The sequence below is a fragment of the Leucoraja erinacea genome, chromosome 19 (genome assembly GCF_028641065.1).
Source record: "Leucoraja erinacea ecotype New England chromosome 19, Leri_hhj_1, whole genome shotgun sequence".
Classification (NCBI taxonomy): Eukaryota; Metazoa; Chordata; class Chondrichthyes; order Rajiformes; family Rajidae; genus Leucoraja; species Leucoraja erinaceus.
Window position 1 is genome coordinate 32214074 of NC_073395.1, and position 24555 is coordinate 32238628.

A 24555-nucleotide genomic window follows, 5' to 3' on the forward strand; every position below is an offset into this window, starting at 1 on the left:
AATTTGGTGGCCTTGCACCCTGCTTGAAATGGTATGAAACTGCACTTGAATTTGGTTGTCTTACACCCTGCTTGAAGTGGTATGAAACTGCACTTGAATTTGGTGGCCTTGCACCCTGCTTGAAGTGGTATGAAACTGCACTTGAATTTGGTGGTCTTGCACCCTGCTTGAAGTGGTATGAAACTGCACTTGAATTTGGTTGTCTTGCACCCTGCTTGAAATGGTAGGAAACTGCATTTGAATTTGGTGATCTTGCACCCTGCTTGAAATGGAATGGCCATGAGTCAACTGCCAGCCCACCAGCCGTGAGTGAGCTGCCAGCACATCAGGCTTGAGTGACTGAGCTGCCATTCCAAAAATCCATTTGGCCCACAATGTCCATACTAGCCCTCAGGAAACCAGTCCCTTCAGCCCACAACACCCATACTAGCGCTCCAGAAAGCCCCCCCCCCCCCACCCCTCCACTGGCCCCCAATATTGGAATTAGTGGAGAGGTGGAATATTGCGTGGGGGACCATCCCTCCCATGTGAACATGGACCCAACGGGTCCCTGCATAGTCTAGTAAATATTATTTTGCTAATCGCTTCAGGGAAAATCCTTGCTGTACCTATACTATGGTATTTAAGCTGCTCCCTTTATTTTCATATTTTACAATACTTGGCGGAAATAGTTAGCTATTCAATTCAAATGTTTCCCTCTGATTTTTACTTATGTGGAGTCAACTCGTGGCAGAGGTTTGTTCTACATTCAGGGATAAAAGAGACTGGAATCATTTCAAAGCCTGGTAAATGTAATTGACTAGCTATGGACTCGCCATTTTCTGTTCTCAAAGTTTTGGCGATCTCTGACGCCAAAATATTGTGTCTAAGTCCTGGTGGGTAAAATGGAGGTGAGAAAGCTAAAGGACAGAATGGGCTTGTGTTGACACTTTCCTAGAGCATGATGGGTGAGACCAGAATTCCAGTTCTTACAAGGCATTTTATAACCATATAAGAATTACAGCACGGAAACAGGCCATCTCGGCCCTTCTAGTCAGTGCCGAACACGTATTTTTATGTTTGTTGTCACACGGTTAACATTAAATCAATTAAATTTTCTTTAAACTATTTGCACCTCCTATGTTAAAGGCTTTGCTTCCAACAGTATTCTTTAATGATATTCAATTTTAAATGTCTTCTTCCAAAAAATATTTAGGTTGATATTTTGAATTATTTATCCTTTATGCGTAAATTGTATCTGTGTTAATAAAGGCACAATATGACCAAAGTTCATTTACTTTTTTGGTCCTTTAATAGGGAAATTTGTCTGATGATCACAGAGTTGCCATACTGAAGAACATCTGTGAGAGCATCTCAGTTATTCTCTTAATGAGGACATATGGGGAATCCATGTGGTATAAGATACATTCAGTTTAAATATTTGCACTGTATTTATTATACCCTTCTACTGCCGAGCAAGATTCATCTGCTTTCGTTGTGAGTGGAGAATGCAATTTGTCGCTGAAGTGCATTTTGGTGGAAGAAAAACCATGTTATAAAAATATTTTTGCAATTTTATGAAAGGTGGTCAATAACACATTGAACAACTGACCAGGTGGTATTTAAGGCTGGAATATGGACCACTTATCTGGAGTCATCGGAAAATAATCAGCACATTTTAAAAAGGATTTGGCAAACTTGGGACAGGTGTCAATAACAAATGTAATAGACCATGGATTATATATTTATTTGTTATCCTCTGCACCTCATATTTGAAAATTCCCCATTCAAACTGTTTTATTGTGTTCTTCTTAGTCAACATGGCCATAATAATTTTATCTTGCTGATTTTCACCATTCTTATCAGTGCAATGCTTTTTTTTAATTATTAGGTGTTCTTATATTGTCCAAATTAACCTCGCCATTTTTCCTTACTTCCACTTTCTCTTCACATTTCAGCTAATTTGTGGCAATTTTTGCTTGTTGGACTACACATTAATTCAAAGTAGTTGTAGGAGCCATTCATGCTTAGGCTAGTTACTATTAGCATATTATATTATTTTGTCTAGATATTTCTTGGCAGAATTATTGTAAGCTTGGGGGTGGGCTTTTGATACGTAGATGAACGTTACATATAACGTAGTCACAGGGAGTGGCTAGATCAGACTGGAGCGGGCACAGGAGAGAGGATACAGTTTTTACCAGAAGAGAACGAGAGAATGGAAAGTTACAGCTGGTATGATTCATCTCTTTGTTTGTACAACTACTTGAATAAAGAATCAATTAAACTGGAAATAATGACTGGAGGATCCGTTTTCTTTATCGTTTGCGTAAGTTCCACTCCTCCCTGCCTGTGTAGTACCTGTAATGGCAATGGAAAGCGACATTGGAAAGGTTTGAAATTGCCATTACAGTAGTTTTAAAAAGCTCCTATCTGCATAACAGTTTATATCACATTTTACCTTTTTAAGTTCATATGATCATTCTGCTTCTCTTGGTTACTTTAGATTATTGGGAAGAATGATCACTTTAGTCAGCATCATTCCACTTTCAAGTTCACTCATGCCTTTTGTCATTTTTACTTCCCCTGCAATCATCCTACATTTGATCTTGCCATCCCTTCAGTCTTTCTCTGCATCTCAGAATAACTATGGGCCTGTCCCACTTATGCGATTTTCCAGCGGACTTCCAGCGACTGTTAAGTTGCCGACAGTCGCCTGAAAAACAGGCAACTGGAACGGCGACTGACAGAGTGGAACACGCAATCACACACACACATACACATCGCTTCCTTCACCAGACCGTTATGCAGGCAGGGGACAGGGCAAGTGGGGCGAGCACTGCCTAAAACATTCTCATGGTGCGAAGCCAAGGAGAAACAGGCACACACCGTGATGAACTGGAAGGTTGGTGCTGTAAAAATACACCTCAAGCACAGTGTATGGTAAGTCCTTGGGAAGAGGGGGGAAGAGGGGGGAGAGAAGGAGTGGAGACAACTTTTAAGAAGCCAGAGATACACGGCTGTGAAGCTTGGTGGACATTTAACATTACCGGTCGGTTATCCTTGGTTCTGAAAACTACTGCTTACCTTTGTTTTTCCCCAATCAGCCAATGAAATCCACCGGTCAGCACCGGCTACAACCTACGAGAACCTGCGAGAACCTTCGACCTCCTGGCATTCCATTAGGACCTCCTGGCGACCCACCTAAGGCACTAGAACTCTCGCTACTCTCCATGGTGGCTTCATTCTAGTAGCCGCTAAATTTTCAACATGTTGAAAAATTCACGGCGACCATAATGAGGCCGCAACTAGTTCCCAGAATGCGGGAACATCTCACGATCATGAAGGCGCCTGTTTATCTCTCATTTAACCAGTTTTGATGAAAGGGCTCTCTTTACACTTGCTGAATACTGGGTGTGTTTAGCATATCTACTTTAATTTCAGAATTCTAATATCCACAGAATTTACATTTTGTATAATGAACTGAACACAGTTTCACCAAAGGTAGATCTATCGGGTCGAGTTGTTTCACAACTACAAAAAGATCAATATTCCAGGTGCACCATAATTTACTTAATATTTCCATTTCCACAAAACATTGTGATAAGAAATATTATACTTTCCGATAATTTATTTGTATTGCTGATTGCTCATTTCAAAGCTGGGGAATCTGAGATCATAAATATTGTAAACCTGCATGAACATTGATTACCCAAGTTCCTATCCTTCCCATATTTCTCTGTTCGCTTTTTTCATCCATATTTAACTTTGCGTCATTGTTAACAAAGGTGGACAACCTATAGACTGGAACAGTGAGTTTAGTAGACGATTGAATAAAATAAATCCTTTACTCAATTAACTTTAATAGTACTGATACGTATATATTTTATGAAACCATCTTTTTTTAGCTTTTGATGGTGAAGTTTGTTCGGTACAGATTTGTGTAATTGAAAGAATACAATAATTTACGCGGAAAAATGATTTATTTCACGCATGTTAAATTAGCGAGAATGTTGGTTGTTCTGACTTGTCACGTCACCGAAAATCTCTTCAGAACAGCAAACAGTGGTCTACGATTTGTATGTATTTCTTTTGGATTGCGACAGTGGTTTGACGGGACCATTATTACACCTATAATGCGCGCTAAACGATTTTTAAAAGTGTGCCTCGGCCGATTGAAAATTACAGAAAAGGTAACGCAAGAGGTCATGCATGTGAAATCAATCCATGTGCACGGTGTCGATATGTTGGGTCCTAAACAATGACATCTTTACAATGACATCATTGCCGAGAAAGTATGCAGCTGCTTTCGAGGGCGCACAAAGCGTTGACATTTGGAAATGTTACAGCTGCAGCATGTTCTACAACAGAGCGTCGACCCCAGCGATTCTTTTAATGCAAATAATCAAATAAAATATTGTAAATCATGCCTCCAAAAAGCATCTGCACGCCAATTGCACATGCACACTTGCACACTCTACCTCTCTGCTGAACAGCTGGGTAGAGTACGACTAGTTCCATAGGTGCTGCATTTAACATCTCCGAACCAAGGTATGAGGTAATGCCAAATAAACGGATACGCCCATATCGATCAGGATATATACTGTGCATGAAATTCACCATCACCTGCTTTACACACACACACACATATATCGCATATGTCTCAAAGCATTCTGTTTTACTCACTTGGCTGGTAGCATTACAATCCGTTGCACATGCCGATAATTGTATATGTGTGTGCATATACACCCACACACCCACACACATATATATATATATATATATATACACATAAGATGCTCGGCATTTGCAACTGATTGGGATGCTATCAGCCGAGTGAGTAAAACAGAATGCAATATATATATATATATATAAGATGCTCGGCATATGCATCCGATTGCTATGCTACCAGTTGAGTGGATGAGTAAAATAGAAGGCAGTGAGGTCTATGCGATATATATATATATATATATATATATATATATATATGTATGTGTGTGTGTGTGTGTATATATATATATATATATACATGTATAGATGCACGCACACATGTATTGTATATAACTTATTGTATTATATGTAGAAGGTGCTCGGCATATGCAACGGATCACGATGCTACCAGCCGAGTGAATGAGTAAATGCAATGAGCTCCACCGTTCCTCGGAGCCGGGCAGCGTGTGACTCGTGCACACTCACACTCACAGAGTGGGAGCGGTGGGGAGGTGGGGAGCGGATGCAGAGGCTGCGCGGCGCCGCCAGGTGCCCCGGGCTCGCGCGCCCTCCCCTCCCCTCCCCTCCACGCTCGAGCCCGGCCGGCTCGCCGTTTGCCGTTTGCCGTTTCCACAAATGTCTTTACCCCCCCGCCTCCTCCTCCTCCTCCTCCTCCTCCTCCTCCCCTCCCTTATTTAAAACAATTACTGCCGTTTGTTAATGTTAACACTTCCAAACCTCACTCCCAGTCGTGGTCTCCGGAGCGGCGGTGACGGGCGGGAAGTGAAGGCGCTGGCGACGGTCGCCGGCTCCACATCAAACCGGCATCGGCGGCATCGGCGGCAGAGGAGGCGATGGCTTGCTCCGGTTTTTATTCCACTCTCCTTCACAGTTGAGGATGTGAACTGAAGAACACCAGGGCTGTCAACGCTCGTTCTGTGTTATATATATGTGTAAAAAGAACTGAGAAAAGCAGCCCGGGAAGGAGGTGTCAGTCAGGGCGGTAAATGTCAGGAGCAATGGCCGGCGTTTCCCCCTGAACTGTCAAACAGGGGGGGGGGGGGGGGGGGTCGACCTTTTCCTTGCACGATTCTATTTATTTTCCGCTGGAAGGTGGAGCTTTTTTTCCTCCCCCGGTCTCCGGCTCCGCCGCTGGCCTGAGAGACTGGGAGGAAGATGATGTGCGAGGTGATGCCCACCATCAGCGAGGACACCCTCAGCCAGAGGGGCTCCCAGAGCAGCTCGGAGGACTCCAATTTCGAGCAGCTGATGGTCAACATGCTGGACGAACGCGACCGGCTGCTCGACACCCTCCGGGAGACCCAGGAGAGCCTGGCGCTAGCACAGGGCAAACTCCAGGATGTCATCTACGATAGGGACTCTCTGCAGCGCCAGCTCAACTCTGCATTGCCCCAGGTAGGAGCACCCGGCTTCTCAGAGTAAGATTTGCAATGTGCACTCCTGCAACTGTGGGTTGCCTCCCCCATGAGTTTAACCACCAGATTTCTGCTTCTCGTGATTCATGTAATCCGTCAATATCTTAGTTTGTCAGGCAGATCACACCTTCGTTACCAATGCAATGGTTTAAAGGGAAGATTAAAAAAGAAATAAAATATGTGTAATAAATCCGGCATACGTTACCCTTCTTTAACTCACAAGCAGCTGCCTTCTAAATCCACTCTTGTAGTGAAGTACTTCCACATTGTAGTTGGGTGTAGAGTTTGAGGATTAGGACATTGCACCCACGATGGAACAGTGATTATATATATTTCTGAGGCAAGATGGTGTGATTTGGAGGATAACTTCCGAGTAATGATCTCCCGATAATGAGGTTGCCCGTTTGGCTTCTTGAGCATTGTTTAAGCAGCACTTTGTTTGAGCATTCCAACATGCTTCTGACTTGAGATTTGTAGATGGTGGAAAGTCTTTGGGAGTCTGGAGGTGAGTTACTCTTGTAAGATACCATCTTCTGATCTGTTCTTTTAGCTACAGTTCCTGGTGAGTGTTCACTTTCATGATACATAAGAGATTGTAGACGTTGGAATCTTAAGCAAAAAATCCCAAACTGCTGTACAAACTCAATTGGCCATGCAGCACCAGTGGAGGAAAATGGACAATCTGAAGAAGGATCCTGACCCAAAACATCATCACTGTTTCCCTCCCCAGATATTGCTCAACCCACTGAGTTCTTCGAGATTTGTTTTTAACTTCTAGGATGTGGATGGTAAAGCTTCATCAATGATAATGTTATTACATTAGACTATTTCATGGGAGAATGTCAGTGTCTTGCGTGTTTTTCAAATGATATTTTTCTTATCTCAGCCCTGAATATAGCATAGGTTATTTTGTTTTTTGAGTTGTGAATGGAATGAAACGTTGTGCAATCATCGACAAACATCTCCACAAAGAATGTGGCTGATGTAGCAACTGAATATGGTTGGGTCTGAGGAATTCCTGCAGCAGAGTCCTTGGCTCGAGATGATGAATATTTAACAACCACATCCAGTGGTGGACTGGGTCTAAAAATAATGGTTGCCAGGAGACAAAGGGGGCCCACTTCATCAGGGGCCCACTTGATATAGGGGCCCCACTTCATCAGGGGCCCACGCCATCGGGCAAGTTGACACCCTGGCCAGTCTGCCACTGACCACATCAATGGTCCTTTGCCTGCAGTTTCACTACAGCCAGCAGAGACTTTCCCTTCCATACCTGTTGATTTCACTTTTAATATTGTCTTGGTGAATGGTAAATAATCAAACTAGTAAGCATCATTGCAGGTTTGGATTATGAAATGTAGTTTGTAACACTATAATAATAATAATAATAATAATAATAATAATAATAATAATAATAATAATAATACATTTTATTTATGGCGCCTTTCAAGAGTCTCAAGGACACCTTACAAAAATTTAGCAGGTAGAGGAAAAACATGTAAGGAGAATGAAATAAATAGTAGAGACATGACTAAGTACACAAAGTAAAGACAGAATTCAATTCAAAACACAATATGAGGCAAATAATGCACAGATGAAAAGGGAGAGGGACGTGGGGCTAAGGATAGGCAGAGGTGAAGAGATGGGTCTTGAGGCGGGACTGGAAGATGGTGAGGGACACGGAATTGCGGATCAGTTGGGGGGGGGAGTTCCAGAGCCTCGGTGCTGCCCTGGAGAAGGCTCTGTCCCCAAAACTGCGGAAGTTGGACTTGTGGATGGAGAGGAGACCGGCTGATGTGGATCTGAGGGACCATGAGGGTTGGTAGGGGGAGAGGAGGTCAGTGAGATATGGGGGGGCGGGGGGGGCAGATGGTGGAGGGGGCTTTGTAGGTGAGGATAAGGATTTTGTAGGTGATCCGGTGGGAGATGGGAAGCCAGTGAAGTTGTTTGAGGACTGGAGTGATGTGATGCCAGGATTTGTTGTGGGTGATGAGTCGGGCGGCTGCGTTCTGGACCAGTTTGAGTCGGTTGATGTAGGTGGAGCTGATGCCAAGGAGAAGTGAGTTGTAATAGTCCAGTCGGGAGGAGATGAAGGCATGGATGAGTCTTTCAGCAGCGGGCGGTGAGAGAGGGTCTGAGTTTGGCGATGTTGCGGAGATGAAAGAAGGAGGTTTTAATGACATGGCGGATGTGAGGCTCAAGGTAGAGGGTGGAATCAAAGATCACGCCAAGGTTGCGGGCCTGGGGAGATGGGGAGACAGTGGTGCCGTCGATGGTGAGAGTGGGGTTATTGATTTTGCTGAGTCTGGCTTTGGAGCCTATGAGCAGGAATTCTGTCATCGCTGTTGATGTTGAGGAAGTTATGTTGCATCCAGGGTTTTATAGCTGGGGGGGGGGGGGGGGGGGGGGGGGGGGGGGGGGGGGGGGGGGGGGGGGTTTGTGGGGGGATTTGGTGCCGAGGTAGATCTGGGTGTCATCGGCGTAACAGTGGCAGTCCAGGTTGAAGTGGCGGAGTATCTGACCAAAGGGGAGGATGTAGATGATGAAGAGGAGGGGGCCGAGTACGGAGCCTTGGGGAACGCCTTGAGTGACTGTGGCTGTAGCAGAGGTGTGGTTGTGGAGAGAGATGAAGTGGGATCTGTTGGAAAGGTAGGAACGGAGCCAGCTGAGTGCAGAGCCTTCAATGCCGAGGTCTTTGAGTCTGGTGAGCAGGATGTTATGGTTCACTGTATCGAAGGCTGCGCTCAGGTCGAGGAGGATGAGGATGTTGAGGGAACCAGTGTCAGCAGAGGTGAGGAGGTCGTTGAGGACTTTGAGGAGAGCAGTTTCTGTGCTATGGAGGGGGCGAAAGCCAGATTGGAGGGGTTCAAGTAGGTTATACGCAAGGAGGTGGGAATGAAGTTGTGACGCAACGATACGCTCCAGGGTTTTTGAAAGAAAGGGGAGGTTTGAGATTGGGCGGTAGTTAATGAGAGAGGAGGGATCAAGACCAGGTTTCTTTAAGATTGGTGTGACATCAGCAGTTTTGAAAGCGGAGGGGACAATTCCTTGGGACAATGAGGAGTTGAAGAGATTAGTGAGGTAGGGGCAGAGAACGGGAAGGCAGGACTTCAGCAGGGGAGTGGGGAGAGGGTCGAGGGAGCAGGTAGTGGGTTTGGAAGAGCTGATGAGTCTGGAGATTTCAGTAGGGGTGACCAGGTCAAATTGGGAGAGGAAGCAGTGTGGAGGAGAGGTAAGGAGATCAGTGGAGATGTTGAAAGGAGGGGCCTTGGTAGGTGGTGGAGTAGATGCTGGGGAGTCGGGTACAGGGGATAAAGATTGATAGATGGTGCTGATTTTATCAGCGAAAAAGTGGAGGAATGAGTTGCAGAGATCTGGAGTAGAGGTAGGGAGAGTGTTGGCTCGAGGCTTGAGGAGGTTGCCCAATGTGGAGAAGAGGGTTCTGTGGTTTAGGCAGGGATCGGTGAATATGGAGGGGAGGTAGGCAGATTTTGCAGCAATGAGGGCATCTTTGTAGTCAGTGTTGTGCGACCTGGTGTTGAGGAGGGCAAAGTTGGCATTATGAGAGAGTGGAGGGATGGGGGCAGGCTGGAGAGATCTGAGGTTGTCCCGGTTGACAGTGCGGTCAGCTGGGATGGGGGGTGACGCAGTTGAGGGGGGTAGAGCGTGGTAGTGAGCAGATGGATGGAATGGAATGTCCGTGGTTGAAGTAAACAAGCTTGCGCCGAGAGCCTCTGTGGATGAAACGGGGTCGACGTAGAAGTCTAAGCTGTTTAATGACTTGGATGCAGGATGGGATGTGGTTGTTGAGGAAACCAGTATGTACTGTAGTTGTTTCTTGTAGTTCAAGTATTTCTGCTATAACTCAATAGTTGTGTTCCTATTGTGTTCCTATCCTAAACTTTGTGTTATAGAAATATGTGTGCCAATGGGGAAAATTGGGTTAGGGGATTGGGAGTTTCAGACTCGAAATAACAAAGTTTTGTTTTCTCCTGCAGGATTTTCAAAAATAGTTTTGTTTTACTATAGAAATAAGGTTGTTTTTGTTACTGTAAGCTTAATATACTAATGGCATAATGTTATATTGTTTAATGGAGTATCACTGCATAAGTGTCAATAGCAGTGATTGCTGGCAATTTCAATGTCCTGTGGTGAAACTGAGAGGCTGTGTTCTTAAGAAACAATGGTTACTGCAGGGAGTTATGTGAAACAATTCTTTACTCCAGACATTTTGTTTGTCCAAGGCAGCTTTCTCTCTGCTTGTCAATTTCCAAACTAACTTTGAAGTAGTTCTGTAGTCCCTTATCAAAATCGCATTAGAATCAATTTGGCTCACATTGTCCAAATAGAGTTCCCTAATTCATCAATAGCGTTATATCTAATTTGATTTAAAGAAACTTGCATTATAACAGAACTACCCATATTTGATATTTTATCTATATATACTAATCCAATATTTACAAGATTAATGCCCACAAGAAAATAATGGCTTATAGATTGTGTATGATACAAACTGGATAATGTATGACTGTAAATTCATTATTTAAAAACAATTATACATAACTGTTGGGTTGTTGAAAATGTTAAATTAAACAAAGACCAACGTTTTCAAATTTTGATGAGAAACTAGTAAATATTGAGTTTCAATAGTGTGCCAATCTTTGTATGTTTCTTATACATGTTTTGTGATAATATTCTGGAAAAGTAATATGCATCTGGACCATATCACCTGTGTATTTTTGCTGTTTTTCCTGCGATATTGTGTTCTTTATTATAGTGGTAACTAATTTCTTGAAATCTGAATATGATATATAGGCAGACACCCAAAATGTATTCAAAATTGAAATTAGTGTTTGCATGTTGAATGATTTAAAAAAAAAGATTTCCAGCTTGCCATTGTCTTGTTTTGAGATACCTGAGTATATTTGAAAAAGGAACTGAATCAGTGTTATTTTATCTTATTAAGAGGTCAACATAGTGTTAAGGGTGTTTTTAAAAAAGGAAAGCCATTTGGAAAGACGCATAACAGCAGTTTAAATTTGAAAGTTATTTTTGAAATTTGAGGACTGTCATCAAATAATATCAAAATATACCATTTGATTCCATATATACATCCAGTAATTTAAAACAAAAATCAGTTATGTATTGAAATTATTAAAAATAAATATTAGTTGTAGCATGATTATCTACTATTTGGCTGTGAGCCATACATTTAATTCTATATTGTTCAAAGCAATATTTAAAACTCAATTTTTTTGGCTATTTTAAAGACTATTGGACATTGCATTTGAGCACAAGATTTTCAAGCTGAGTGTTATGAATGACCAAAACATTGATTGAATCATAGGCCATATTTGCATTTGCGCATTATGTATGTGGTTGCCAAGGCAGTACATGTACATCCTGATGATAGTCCAAGACAGGTTGGACATCCTCTTCGTTTCGTTGTGTGGTTGTCTAATCCAGACAAGATAATAGGACGTCAAGATGTAGCATGACAGTTTGAGAATTAGAATTGTGTGAAAATGCAATTATAAATAAAATGGGTGCTTATAGTCAAATTAATCATCACGTTTGTGGGTTTATTTATTTATTTATTCCACACTGTTGTGGCTGATTCTTAACTGCTCACTGAAGTTGCTTAAGAAGCCATTGAGTTCCAAGAAGACACTTTGTCAGGATTGAAGAAGGATCAATCACGCACTTAGTGTAACTCGGTATGGACAATAAATGCTCTCCTTCCTATTGAGTCCTAAAACTTGAGAATTAAGTCTTCAAGTGACAGTATGCTAGCTGATTATAGTGTCTGAATATGGTGGCTAATTCACAATCTTTCTGTTAATCATATTTTTTGCTTCTTTTTTCAAATAATGTGTGCCCTCTTCCATTTTTTGCACATGCCTACTTGAACATGCCCTGTTTATCAGGAGAGAGAACATGGTTGATTAGAACAAGGCTGCATTCTCTCTCCTCTCCTCTACTCTCTCTACACCAATGACTGGACCTCCACTGACTCCTCTGTCAAGCTTCTCAAGTTTGCGGATGACACAACCCTGCTTGGACTGATCCAGGATGGGGAGGAATCCGCCTACAGACAGGAAGTGTCACAGCTGGCGTCCAGGTGCAATTGCAACAACCAAGAGCTCAATGCTCTTAAGGCAGTGGAATTGATTGTAGACTTTAGCAGGGCTCCCCCTCCCCTCATCTCACTCACCATCAATAACACAGTCACATCTGTGGAGTCTTTTAAGTCCCTGGGAACCATCATCTCCAAGGACCTTAAGTGGGGGGCTACCATCGACTCCACAGTGAAAAAGGCACAACAGAGGATGTACTTCCTACGGCAGCTGAGGAAGCACAATCTGCCACAGGCAATGATGGTCCAATTCTACACGGCCATCATAGAGTCTGTTCTCACCTTCTCCATCATGGTCTGGTTTGGCTCAGCCACCAAGCACGGCACCTGGAGGCTGCAGCGAATTGTCCGATCAGCTGAGAAGGTTATTGGCTACAACCTTCTCTCCATTGATGAACTGTACACTGCAAGGGCCAGGAAGCGAGCGGGCAAGATCATCTCTGACCCCTCTCACCCTGGCCACAAACTCTTTGAATCACTTCCCTCTGGAAGGCTACTCCAGACTGGCAAAGCCGCCACAGCCAGACATAAAAACAGTTTTTATCCATGAGTAGTTGCTCTACTCAACAGCCAAAAATCTGTAGCTCCCTTTGATCTGATATTTTGTTGGTTCACATGCTTGATGGTGTTTTATCATTAATGTTTTATTATTATTAATGTTTAGTGTTGTCTGAGTCATTCGTAACTGTCACTGCATGTCATGTTGTTACTTGTGGGCGGAGCACCAAGGCAAATTCCTTGTATGTGAATACTTGGCCAATAAACGTACTTACTTAATGAAGGCTATATATCCACATTGTTTCCGCATTCATCCCTGAATAGCAGTACTATTCTTTGCTCTTTTTATACCTGGGATTGCAGATCTACATGGATTGAACATCTATAGAATCTGTCAAGTAAATTAAGGGGATTTTGTTGGTAGTTTCAAAACACCCACATAGCTAAACAAACGTACTGATTTCCATAGTAGATCCAAAAATGTTGACTGCACAAATGATCTGAACAATCTTATTTCCTTTCAATCTGTGGAATGTATTTACTTTCTTGATGCAGCTGGCAACTTCGTAAATTATGCTACAGGCAACTCCTACATTATGATCGTTCAGATAATGGAAATTCACTCTGATGGAATTCTCAAATCAAAAAATTGAAATTTCTTCTTAGGGAATTTGTGTGTGGGGGGGGGGTATAAAAGGGGGGGATATAAATATAAAATTCCCCCCCCCCCCCCCCCCCGCCCCCGACACTCATTTCTTGATACATGCATAGATGACATCGCTTTGTGTTAAGAAAAGTCTTGATATGCTCTGATTTCTAGTTATTCAACTTCCACCTTCCTCCCCCCCCCCCGCCATTAATGGGGGGATCGGCTATGTTGTTCTAGATGATATTACCCACAGACCTCTATACCACATTCATCTTATAACGGATAAAAGGTTAGAAGTAAATATATGTATTCAACCATTCAGAAGTTCATCAACTACAAATCCATTGATGGCTCTGACTTAAACGTTAAATTAACCCAACAGAAACTGATGGATAGGTTATACGGGCATTTGGATGGGCAAGGGCTGATTAGGGATAGTCAGCATGGTTTTGTACGTGGGAGGTCGTGTCTCACAAATCTGATTGAGTTTTTTGAAGACGTGACCAAAAAGGTCGATGAGGGAAGGGTTGTAGATGTTGTATACATGGATTTCAGTAAGGTGTTCGACAAGGTTCCACATGGTAGGCTGCTCTGAAAGGTTAGATCCCATGGGATCCAAGGAGAGATAGCTGAATGGATAGCAAATTGGCTTCATGGAAGGAAGTAAAGGGTGATGGTGGAAGGTTGCTTCTCAGACTGGAGGCCTGAGAATAGTGGTGTGCTTCAGGGTTTGGTGCTGGGCCCGTTACTGTTTGAATGAATAAGTTTATTGGCCAAGTATTCACATACAAAGAATTTGCCTTGGTGCTTCGCACGCAAGTGACAACAATATACAGTGACAGTTGGGAATGGCACATAAAACATTAAACATTAATAATAAAACATTATTGATTAAACAAGTGAATTAAAGAAAAAAAAACAGATTTTTGGTTATTGAGTGGAGCTACTACTCGTGGAAAAAAGCTGTTTTTATGTCTGGCTGTGGCACCTTTGACAGTCTGGAATCGCCTTTCAGAGGGAAGTGATTCAAAGAGTTTGTGGCCAGGGCGGGAGGGGTCAGAGATGATCTTACCGCTTCCTGGCCCTTGCAGTGTACAGTTCATCAATGGAAGGAAGATTGCATCCAATAACCTTCTCAGCTGATCGAACGATTTGCTGCAGCCTCCGGATGTCGTGCTTGGTGGCTGAGCCAAACCAGACCATGATGGAGAAGATGAGAACAGACACTACGATGTCCGTGTAGAATTGGACCATCATTGCCTGTGGCAGATTGCGCTTCCTCAGCTGCCGCAGGAAGTACATTCTCTGTTGTACCTTTTTGACTGTGGAGTCGATGGTAGCCCCCCATTTAATGTCCTTGGAGATGATGGTTCCCAAGGACTTAAAAGACTCCACAGATGTGACTGTGGTGTTGTTGATGGTGAGTGGGGTGAGGGGAGGGGGAGCACTCCTAAAGTCTACAATCAATTCCACTGTCTTAAGAGCATTGAGGTCCAGATTGTTGCAATGGCACCAGGCCGCCAGCTGTCACTTCCTGTCTGTAGGCAGACTTTTCCACATTCTGGATCAGTTCAATCAGGGTTGTGTCGTCCGCAAACTTGAGAAGCTTGACAGAGGAGTCAGTGGAGGTGTAGTCATTGGTGTGGAGATAGTAGAGGAGAGGAGAGAGTTCGCAGCCTTGTGGTGCTCCTATGCTGAGGGTTTGCAGATCCGAGATGTGCTTTCCCAGCCACACATGCTGCTTCCTGTCTGTCAGGAAGCTGCTGATCCACCGACAGAGGGGTTCAGGCACAGTCAACTCGGAATGTTTGGAGTGTAGTAGCTCTGACGCAATGGTTTTGAATGCATAGCTAAAATCAACAAACAAAATCCTTGCATAGGTCCCCTGGCGGTCTAGGTGCTGGAGGATGCAGTGCAGGCCCAGGTTGACTGCGTCATCCACAGATATATTGGCCCGATATACAAACTGCAGAGGGTCCTGCAGGGGGTTCGTGATATTTTTCAGCTTGGCCAGCACAAGCCTTTCAAGGGTCTTCATGACTACAGAGGTCAGTGCGACAGGCCTGTAGTCATTAAGACCAGCAATCCTTGCCTTTTTGGGTACAGGAACAATAGTGGAGACTTTGAAGCAGGCAGGGACAGTACAGGTTTGCAGGGACTAGTTGAAAATGTCTTTGTAGACCGGTGCTAGTTGTTCAGCCCAGAGCTTGGGAGTAGAGGGGGAAACATTGTCCGGTCCTGGAGATTTCCGGCTTTTCTGTCTTCTGAACAGCCTCTCCACCTCCTCTATTTTTATTGTTGATGATGGAGAAGTGATGTTGTGTAGCACGGAGGGGATGGGTAATTGGGTGTGAAGTGGTGATTGGAGACGGGTGGGTGGGAAAGGGTCCCGTCTTTTCAGACTGGAGTCTTGCTTTAAGTTGGTGTGAAGTGGTGATTTTGGGAGGAGTGGGTGTAGAAAGGTCCAGTCTTTGCAGACTGGGGTCAGGGTGCAAAGTGTTGGTTGGGGTGGGAGAGGGTCCAGTCTTTTCAGACTGGAGTTTTGCTTTAAGTAGGTGTGAAGTGGTGAATGGGGAGGAGTGGGTGCAGACTGGGGTCTGGCTGTGTTGATTGGGGAGTGGGGGAGGTGGTAACAGGGTTACGTTTCTGCTTGTCAAACCTGCAGTAGAACTCATTTAGGTCGTTGGTCAGCTGACGATTGTCCAAAGAGCGGGGTGGGGGGGGGGGGGGGGGGGGCTTTTCTCTTGTAGCTGGTGATTTCTTGCAAGCCCTTTCAAACTGAAGAAGAGTCACTAGCTTAGAACTTTCTCCTCAACTTCTCAGAGTACCTTTCCTTGGCAGCTCTGATTCCTCTTCTCAGCTTGTAGTTTGCCTGCGTGTAGAGGTCTGCATTCCCGCTCCTGTAAGCTTCCTCTTTAGACTGTCGGAGCTTTCTGAATTCTGCAGTAAACCAGGGCTTGTCAATAGACAATAGGTGCAGGAGTACGCCATTTGTCCCTTCGATCCAGCAGCGCCATTCAATGTGATCATAGCTGTCGTTGTTGAACCAGGTCCGGGCCCTAGTTGGAATACAACTGTCCTCACAAAAGCTGACATATGATGATACAGTGGCTGTATACTCATCAAGGCTTGTGTTGCTTCCCTGAATACATTCCAATCCATGCAGTCAAAGCAGGATTGTAGGTTCTCAATGCCCGATCTTGTCCACCTTTTCATTGTTCTGACCACAGGCTTAGCAGATTTTAGTTTCTGCCTGTAGGCCGGAATAAGGTGAACTAGACAATGATCAGAGAGACCCAGACCCGCCTGGGGAACAGAGGGATATGCGTTGGGGCAGTTAACCTGAAATCTGTACATTGAAAGGTCACGTCTGAGGTTAGCTTTGTTAAAGTCCCCCAAAACAATGAGCGTGGAGTCTGAGAAGTCACTCTCTACCCTCATTACCCGGTCAGCGAGTTGCGTTTGCGCCTCATGTATGCAGGCATGGGGGGGGGGGATGTAAACTCCAGCGAGAATAAAGGAGTTAAATTCCCTCGGCGTGTAGAAGGGTTTGCAGTTTATAAAGAAGGATTCTAGGTTGGGCAGTTTGACAGTACCGTGATGTCACTGCACCAGTCCTGGTTGGTATAGAAGCATATTCCACCCTCTCTTGATTTCCCCGCTGCTGCTCTGTGAAGTTGGAAGCCAGCCAGTTGCAGCGCGCTGTCCGGGGTCAACTCCCACAGCCAGGTCTCGGTGAAGCACAAGGCAGTGGCTCGAGAGAAGTCCTTGTTTGTCCAACGCAGGAGTTGCAGTTCGTCCACTTTGTTATTGAGAGAACGTACGTTAGCCAGGAATATGCTCGGGAGTAGTGTTGTGAATCGGGTGAGTGCTCCATAGCACTTTCCACGGGTCCTCCTCCATCTCGAGACATTGAATGCAGCCACAGCCCTGCCGATGAGTATGTCCAAATAATCCAATGAGTGAGAGAAATCCGGAATGGTGTTTGGTGGTACTGTATTTCCGATGTTAATGAGCACCTCTCTCGTGAAAGTAATCTTTGTAGGGTTTTTACAGATGACACAATCGAACAAACATACAAAACAGCAAGGAGCTGTACACCGTGGCAGCCATCGTCGGCGCCAGCAGCAGCAAGTTTACTGTTTGTCATCTACATCAGTGATTTGGATAAGAACATACAGGGCAAGATTAGCAAGTTTGCTGATGATACAAAAGTGGTGGTTAGTGAAGATGGTTGTGAAAGATTGCAGCAGGATCTTGATCGATTGGCCAGGTGGGCTGAGGAAAGGTTGATGGAATTTAATACAGAAAAATGTGAGGTGTTGTATTTTAGGATGCCTAACCTACACAGAACCTACACAGTGAATGGTAGGCCTCTGGGGAGTGTTGTAGAGCAGAGGGATCTAGGAGTGCAGGTGCATGGTGCATGGTTCCTTGAAGGTCGAGTCACAGGTAGATAAGGTGGTCAAAAAGGCTTTTCATCAATCTTTTGGCCTTCATCAGTCAGAGTATTGAGCAGTTGGGATGTCATGTTGCAGTTGTATAAGACGTTGGTGAGACCGCATTTAGAATATGGTGTTCAGTTCTGGGCACCATGTAATAGGAAAGATATTGTCAAGCTTGAAGAGGTTCAGAGAAGATTTACGACGATTTTGCCAGGACTAGAGGGTCTGAGCTATAGGGAGAGATTGAGTAGGCTGGATATCTATTCCTTGGAGTGCAGGAGGATGAGCGGTGATCTTATAGGTGTATAAAATCATGAGAGGAATAGATCAGGTAGATGCACAGAATCTCTTGCCCAGAGTAGGGTAATCGAGGACCAAAGGATATAGGTTCAAGGTGAAGGGGAAAAGATTTAATAGGAATATGAAGGGTAACTTTTTTCACACAAAGGGTGGTAGGTGTATGGAACTAGCTGCCAGAGGAGGTAGTTGAGGCTGGGACTATCCCAACCTTTAAGAAACAGTTAGACTGGTACATGGATAGGACAGGTTTGGAGGGATATAGACCAAGTGCAGGCAGGTGGGACTAGTACAGGTATAATGGAATGATGGAAATATCTCCAGTTTAAATACACCTATTGATTCTGCAATTGCCACTCTTGGGGAGAGAATTCTGAAGAATTACAGTTCTTTGAAATAAATAATCTTATTGGTGGGCACCTAACACATTATTGTGAAATCATGCCCTTTAGACCCTTACCAGGGAAAACAAGCTTCAACATTATTTAGTCCCTTCAGAATTAGGCATTTTTAAATTAGATTATCTCAGGTTATATTCCAATAGAAAGTTCAAGGAGAGGTCTAATGACATCATTTGAAAAATAGCATTATTTTATTTGACTCTACACAGAAGTAAATTGCGATCAAAAGATGTTAAGATTGGTTTTACAATCTGACCAATATGATTGAAAACTGAAATTAGATGATATGTAGGCATTTGAGTCTTTGCGTGCCCCTCCAGGAAATAGCGAAAATGGCGGATCGCTAGGTAGAGTGCGTGGAGCTCTTGGTCGAAAGCGCTATACTAAACTTCGTGGGCTCGCAGCTGCCTGCTGAAAAATGCCAGCGGCACCCAGTGACTACCTACACGCTGATCGAGGACGGCGCCTCCCGCGACGTCAGAAGCGTCTACGGTGAAGGCCGTTTGGGATGACACCCTAGGGCGTTCCAGCATAGTGGCGTTGGCCAATGCGGTTTTAGCCCCCTTGAACGCCTTCTGTGCCTCCTTTGACCAGACCAGGTCCTTGGGCTTACCGGCCAGGCATTGGAACAACCGCCGCATGATTGCGGCTGCTGATGGGACGAATCGGTGGTAGAAGTTAACCATCCCAATAAACTCCTTGACCGATAGGGGCCTCGGGAAGCGACAGATAGCGTCAAACTTTCTCGGGCAGTGGCTACGCACCGTGGGAGGTGATGCTATGACCCGAGAAAGAAATGGAGCGTAACCCAAACTGGCACTTCGCGGGGATGATCACCATCCATGTTTGCGCAGCCATTCGAAAAGTAGGCGGAGGTGCCTGACATGCTCTGCCTGTGAGCTGCTGGCCACCAGGATATCATCCAGGTAGATGAAAATGAACAGCAAACCCCGGCCGACCTGATCCATTAACCTTTGGAATGCCTGAGCAGTGTTCTTTAAGCCAAAAGGCATTCTGAGCCATTCGAAAAGGCCAAAAGAGGTAATGGTGGCCGTTTTAGGGACGTCGTCCGGGTGGACCGGGATTTCATTATACCCGCAAATAAGGTCAACCTTCGAGAAGAAGGTCGCACCTTCCAGATGGACCAAGAAATCCTGGATGTTCGGGACTGGGTACCGATCGGATGTGATTACCGTGTTCAAATGCCTGTAATCACCGCAAGTTCTCCAACCCCCGGACGCTTTGGGCGCAATGCGTAACGGGGAAGCCCAGGGGCTCTCCGACCACCGGACGATCCCTAGGTCCTCCATAAGTTGGAACTCGTCTCGTGCTATGCGCAGTTTATCGGGCGGGAGATGGCGCGAGCGGGCGTGTACCGGTGGGCTCTCAGTGGGAATGTGGTGGACTGTCTCGGGCGCTATGAGACAGCAGCTCTACCCGCTGCACCACTGTGCCGGCCTCTACATTTAATTCCTCTTCTATGTCAAAGGGAGCTGGATTTTTGCTGTGTGTGTGTGCGTGTGTGTTTGTGGAGAAATAAATGCAGAATTGGAGACACAGAAGAAAAAAACATTACTGAAACACCACCCATCTGCCAAAGACCCCCTCCCTCACTAGTCTCCACTGATGGCTTGTCCAGGCTTTGTCTTTCCCCCATCACTTTTCCAGTCCCCCCCCCCCCCCCAGAGGAGGTAGTTGAGGCTGGGACTCTCCCAACGTTTAAGAGTCAGTTAGACTGGTACATGGACAGGACAGGTTTGGAGGGATATGGATCAAACACGAGCAGTTGGGACATTGTTGGCCAGTGTGGGCAAGTTAGCCTGTTTCCTCACTGTATCATTTCCATTCTGACCTCAGCCGCTAACAGTGTGCAGTTTGCACATTCCCCCTGTGACTGACAGGGTTTCCCCGGTTCCTCCCACATCCTTAACTATCCGACGCTAACACTCAGGACAATTTAACCAAAGCAAATTAACCTATAATGATGGCGGACTGCGGGGGTGATGCGCCGTTGTGTATGGCTGCTCCTCCTGCAGTCCGTCCTTTCTCCCTTTTTTATTTTTATTTTTAGTCCTGTCCGTGGGAAATTTTAATTGGAAGTCTTCTTTTATGTGGTGGGTGGGGGGGGGAGGGGGAAACTGTTTAAATCCCAGTCCTACCTGGTCGGAGAAGCGGTTTTCTTCCGAACCGCTTCTTCGTCCTCTCTGTGCGGCCTACCGTCGAGCTGGAGCAGCGCTGGAGCGGCGTTTCCTGCCGGGACTGCGGGGCTTCGCCGGCGGTGCAGATGCTGGGACACCAACACCAACGCGGAGCGGGCGATGCCTTACCGGGTCGCCTTCGGGTAAGCTCCGGAGCACTGGGAACATCGCTGAGCTGCGGCTGCAGAGCGTCCAGCCGCGGGCGGGCGGCACTGGATTTCAACACCGCGGGGCCTGGTGTCCGAGTTCGCCAGTGTCAGAGGTCCGGCCAGCGCGGCCTGAGAACTTTGGACATTGCAGTCTTCAGGGAGGAAGCGGCCGCTTCAGTCCAGGCCGCTGAAGAATGTTCACCCGACGCCGATGATCCAGCTTCGCGGCAGAGGGCCTGAGAACATCGAGTTGGCTGAGGAGGCCACATATAGACCCCGACCTCGGGTGGACTATGAGGGGGAGAACTGGATATTTTTAGTGCCTTCCCTCACAGTGAATTCTGCTGTGGGGGGACGTTTCTTGTTGATTTCTATAGTGTACTGTTCTGTGTCTTTTTTCTTTTTTCTCTTTTTTTGTTTTTATGGATTTATTGACATTTGATCTGTTCAATTAATTTAATCAATCTCTGTAAAGCACTTTGGTTCAAATACTGGTTTTGTTGAAAAGTGCTATATAAATAAAGATTATTATTATTATTATTATTTGCATCTTTATATTACTAAATCTCTGTTCTTGACCGCTTTTGGCCTTCATTGCTGCGATTTCCGAGAGAACGCCGCCACCTACGGCCGTCATTTTTGGCCACCTCGCTCAGAGCCCCCCTCCGCCGCATGTGTGGCGAGGATCTTTCCCGTCGATGAAAAATGACAGATATATTAATGTTTTTTACGAAATTCCCCATTCTCTCTGCTGTCCCTGCTGGAGGGAGGCGGAGGGACTATAAAACCAGGAAGTGGTGTGCCTCAATCTGTCTCTGCAAGTGGTGTGCCTCAATCAGTCTCTGCAAGTGTTGTGCCTCAATCAGAGCTCTGAATAACTCTGAACAAATGTATCCACAGCTGTGAGTACCCATAATGTGGTTTGAAAATGAAAATCTAGTTAGTTTGAGGAAAAAAGCACTGCCTGCAAATTGTTGTTTGGGTTGAAAAAGGCACCCTCTCTCTCTCTCCCCCATTCCTCTCTCTCCCATTCCTCTCTCTCTCCCTAGCTCTCTCTCCCTATCCCTCTCTCTTTCTCTCTCTCTCTCTCCCCCCCGTCTCTCTCCCTTTCTCTCTCTCTCCCCTCCCCTCTCCTCTCTCCCCCTCCTCTCTCCCCCTCCTCTCTCCCCCTCCTCTCTCTCCCCCTCCTCTCTCCCCCCTCTCTCCTCTTCCCCCCCCCTCCCCCCTCTCCTCTCCCCCTCTCTCCCCCCTCCCCCCCTCTCCTACCCCCTCTCCTCCCCCCTCTCCTATCCCCCCTCTCCTATCCCCCCTCTCCTCTCCCCCCTCTCCCCCCTCCCTCCTCTCCCTCCCTCCCCCCCTCTCCCCCCCTCTCCCTTCTCTCCCTCCTCTCCCCCCTCTCCCTCCCTCCCCTCTCCTCCCCCCTCCTCTCCTCCCCCCCTCCCCCCCTCTCCCCTCTTTTTCTCCTTCTCCTCCTTCTCCTCCCCTCCCCTCCACCTCCCCCACCGTCCCTCCCCTAAACCCCCCTCCCCTCCACACACTCCTACCCCCTTCCCTCCACCCTCCCCTCCCCCCTCCCTGCTCCCTACCTCTCCCCCTCCCCTCACCTCAATCCCCCTCTCAGCACACCCTCTCCCCCCCCTCCCCCTCTCTGCTCCCCCTCTCTCCCCCCCTCCCTCCCCCCTCCTCCCCCCTCTCCCCCCTCTCTCTCCCCTCCTCCCCTCCATCCCCTCCCTCACTCTCCCTCCCCTAAACCCTCTCCCTTCCACACCCCCTACCCTCTTACCTCCCCCTCCCTACCCCTCGCTGCTCCCCACCTCTAACCCTCACCCTCCACTCGCTTTCCCCTCACTCTCACCCTCTCTCTTTCCTCCACTCCTCCCCCACCTTTCCCGCCTCATCCAACCTCCCTCTTCTCCTCCTCTCCACCCCCCACCCCTCTTGCCCCTCTCTCTCTGTCTCTGTCTCTCTCTCTGCCCCTTCTCTACTCGGCCCTCACTCTCTAACCCCACCCCCCTCCCCCCCTCTAGATGTGACTGCAAGTTGGGGGCTATGCGTTAGTAGATAGGGTGGTTATGGGGTAAAAGGAGCAAATTAATAATATTAATATAATATCAAGGGGGGTAATTAGCGTGAGTGCGGGGGGGGGGTAGTTAGTGTGTGTGACGCTGCATGCCGCCTCTCCCCCCACAACCGCACGTTGGGGGAACAGACCCAACAGGTCTGCAGTTGGTCTAGTCTATATATTACTAAAAGTCTGTTCGACCGGTTTTGACCTTCTGTGCTGCGATTTCCGAGAGAATGCCGCCACCTACGGCCATCATTTTTGGCCACCTCGCTCAGAGGCCCCCTCCGCCGTATGTGTGCCAAGGACTTTTCCCGTCGAAGAAAAGTGACAGAGATATTAATGTTTTTACAAAATTCCCCATTCTCTCTGCTGCCCCCGCTGGAGGGAGGGGGAGGGACTATAAAACCAGGAAGTAGTGTGCCTCAATCAGTCTCTGCAAGTGGTGTGCCTCAATCAGTCTCTGCAAGTGGTGTGCCTCAATCAGTCTCTGCAAGTGGTGTGCCTCAATCAGAGCTCTGAATGACACTGAACAAATGTCTTCACAGCTGTGAGTACCCATAATGTGGTTTGAAAATGAAAATCTGGTTAGTTTGAGGAAAAAAGCACTGCCTGCAAATGGTTGTTTGGGGGGTTTGGGTAAAAAGGCACCCTCTCTCCCTCTCTCTATCCTCCTCTCTCTCTCCACTTCTATCTCCCTATCCCTCTCTCGTTCTCTCGTTCTCTCGTTCTCTCGTTCTCTCGTTCTCTCTCTCCCCCCCTGTCTCTCCCTCTCCCTCTCTCTCCCCCCCTGTCTCTCCCTCTCTCTCTCTCTCTCTCTCTCTCTCTCTCTCGCTCTCCTCTCACCATCCGTTCTCTCATTCCCTCTCTCCCCTGTCTCTGTTGGACCCCTTCCTTCTCCCCCCCCCCTCTCTCTCTCTCTGTGTCTCTCTCTCTCTCTCTCCCTCTCTCTCTCTCCCCTTTCTCTCTCTCTCTCTCTCTCCCCACCTCTCTCCCCATCTCTCCCTCCTCGTACCCTCTCTCCCTCTCTCTCTCTACCAATCTTTCTCACTCTCTCCCTCTCTCTCCTCTCCCCCCTCTGCTCTCCTCTCCTCGTCTTAATTCCTCTCCTCCCCTCATTTTTCCTCTCATCCCCTCTTCCCTCTCCTCCCCTCCCCCCCTCTCCCCCCCCCCCCTCCTTCCTCCTCCCCCTCCTCCCCTCTCCCTCCAGCCTCTTCCCTCCTCCCCTCCCCCCTCCTCTCCTCTCTCTCCCCTCTTTTTCTCTCTCTCCCTCTCCTCCCCTCCATCCTGTCCCCCCCCGTTTCCTCCCCTAAACCTCCCTCCCCTCCACCACACCCCTACCCCCAAACCTCCCTCCCCTCCACACACCCCTACCCCCCTTCCCTCCACCCTCCCCACCCCCCCCTCTCAGCGCACCCTCTCTCTCTCCCTCACTCTCACACTCTCTCTCTCCTCCCCCACCTTTTCCCCCCTCTCTCTCCTCCCCCACCTTTTCCCCTCCCTCTTCTCCTCTCCACCCCCTATCCTTCTTGCCCCTTTCTCTGTGTCTCTCTCTCTGTCTCTGCCCCTTCTCTCTGTGCCCTCACTCTATAACC

The 24555-nt window shown here is 46.7% G+C and overlaps 1 protein-coding gene across 1 annotated transcript in view; it reads left to right on the forward strand.

Annotated features, from left to right (window-relative positions):
* Nucleotides 1-5747: 5747 nt before the first annotated feature.
* ppfia2 (PTPRF interacting protein alpha 2) overlaps nucleotides 5748-24555 on the forward strand; it is a 281508-nt gene continuing 262700 nt past the window's right edge. The window contains 1 exon segment of the mRNA XM_055650768.1: nucleotides 5748-6105. Within this exon segment, the coding sequence (XP_055506743.1) occupies nucleotides 5866-6105 (240 nt within the window). The 5' untranslated portion in view covers nucleotides 5748-5865.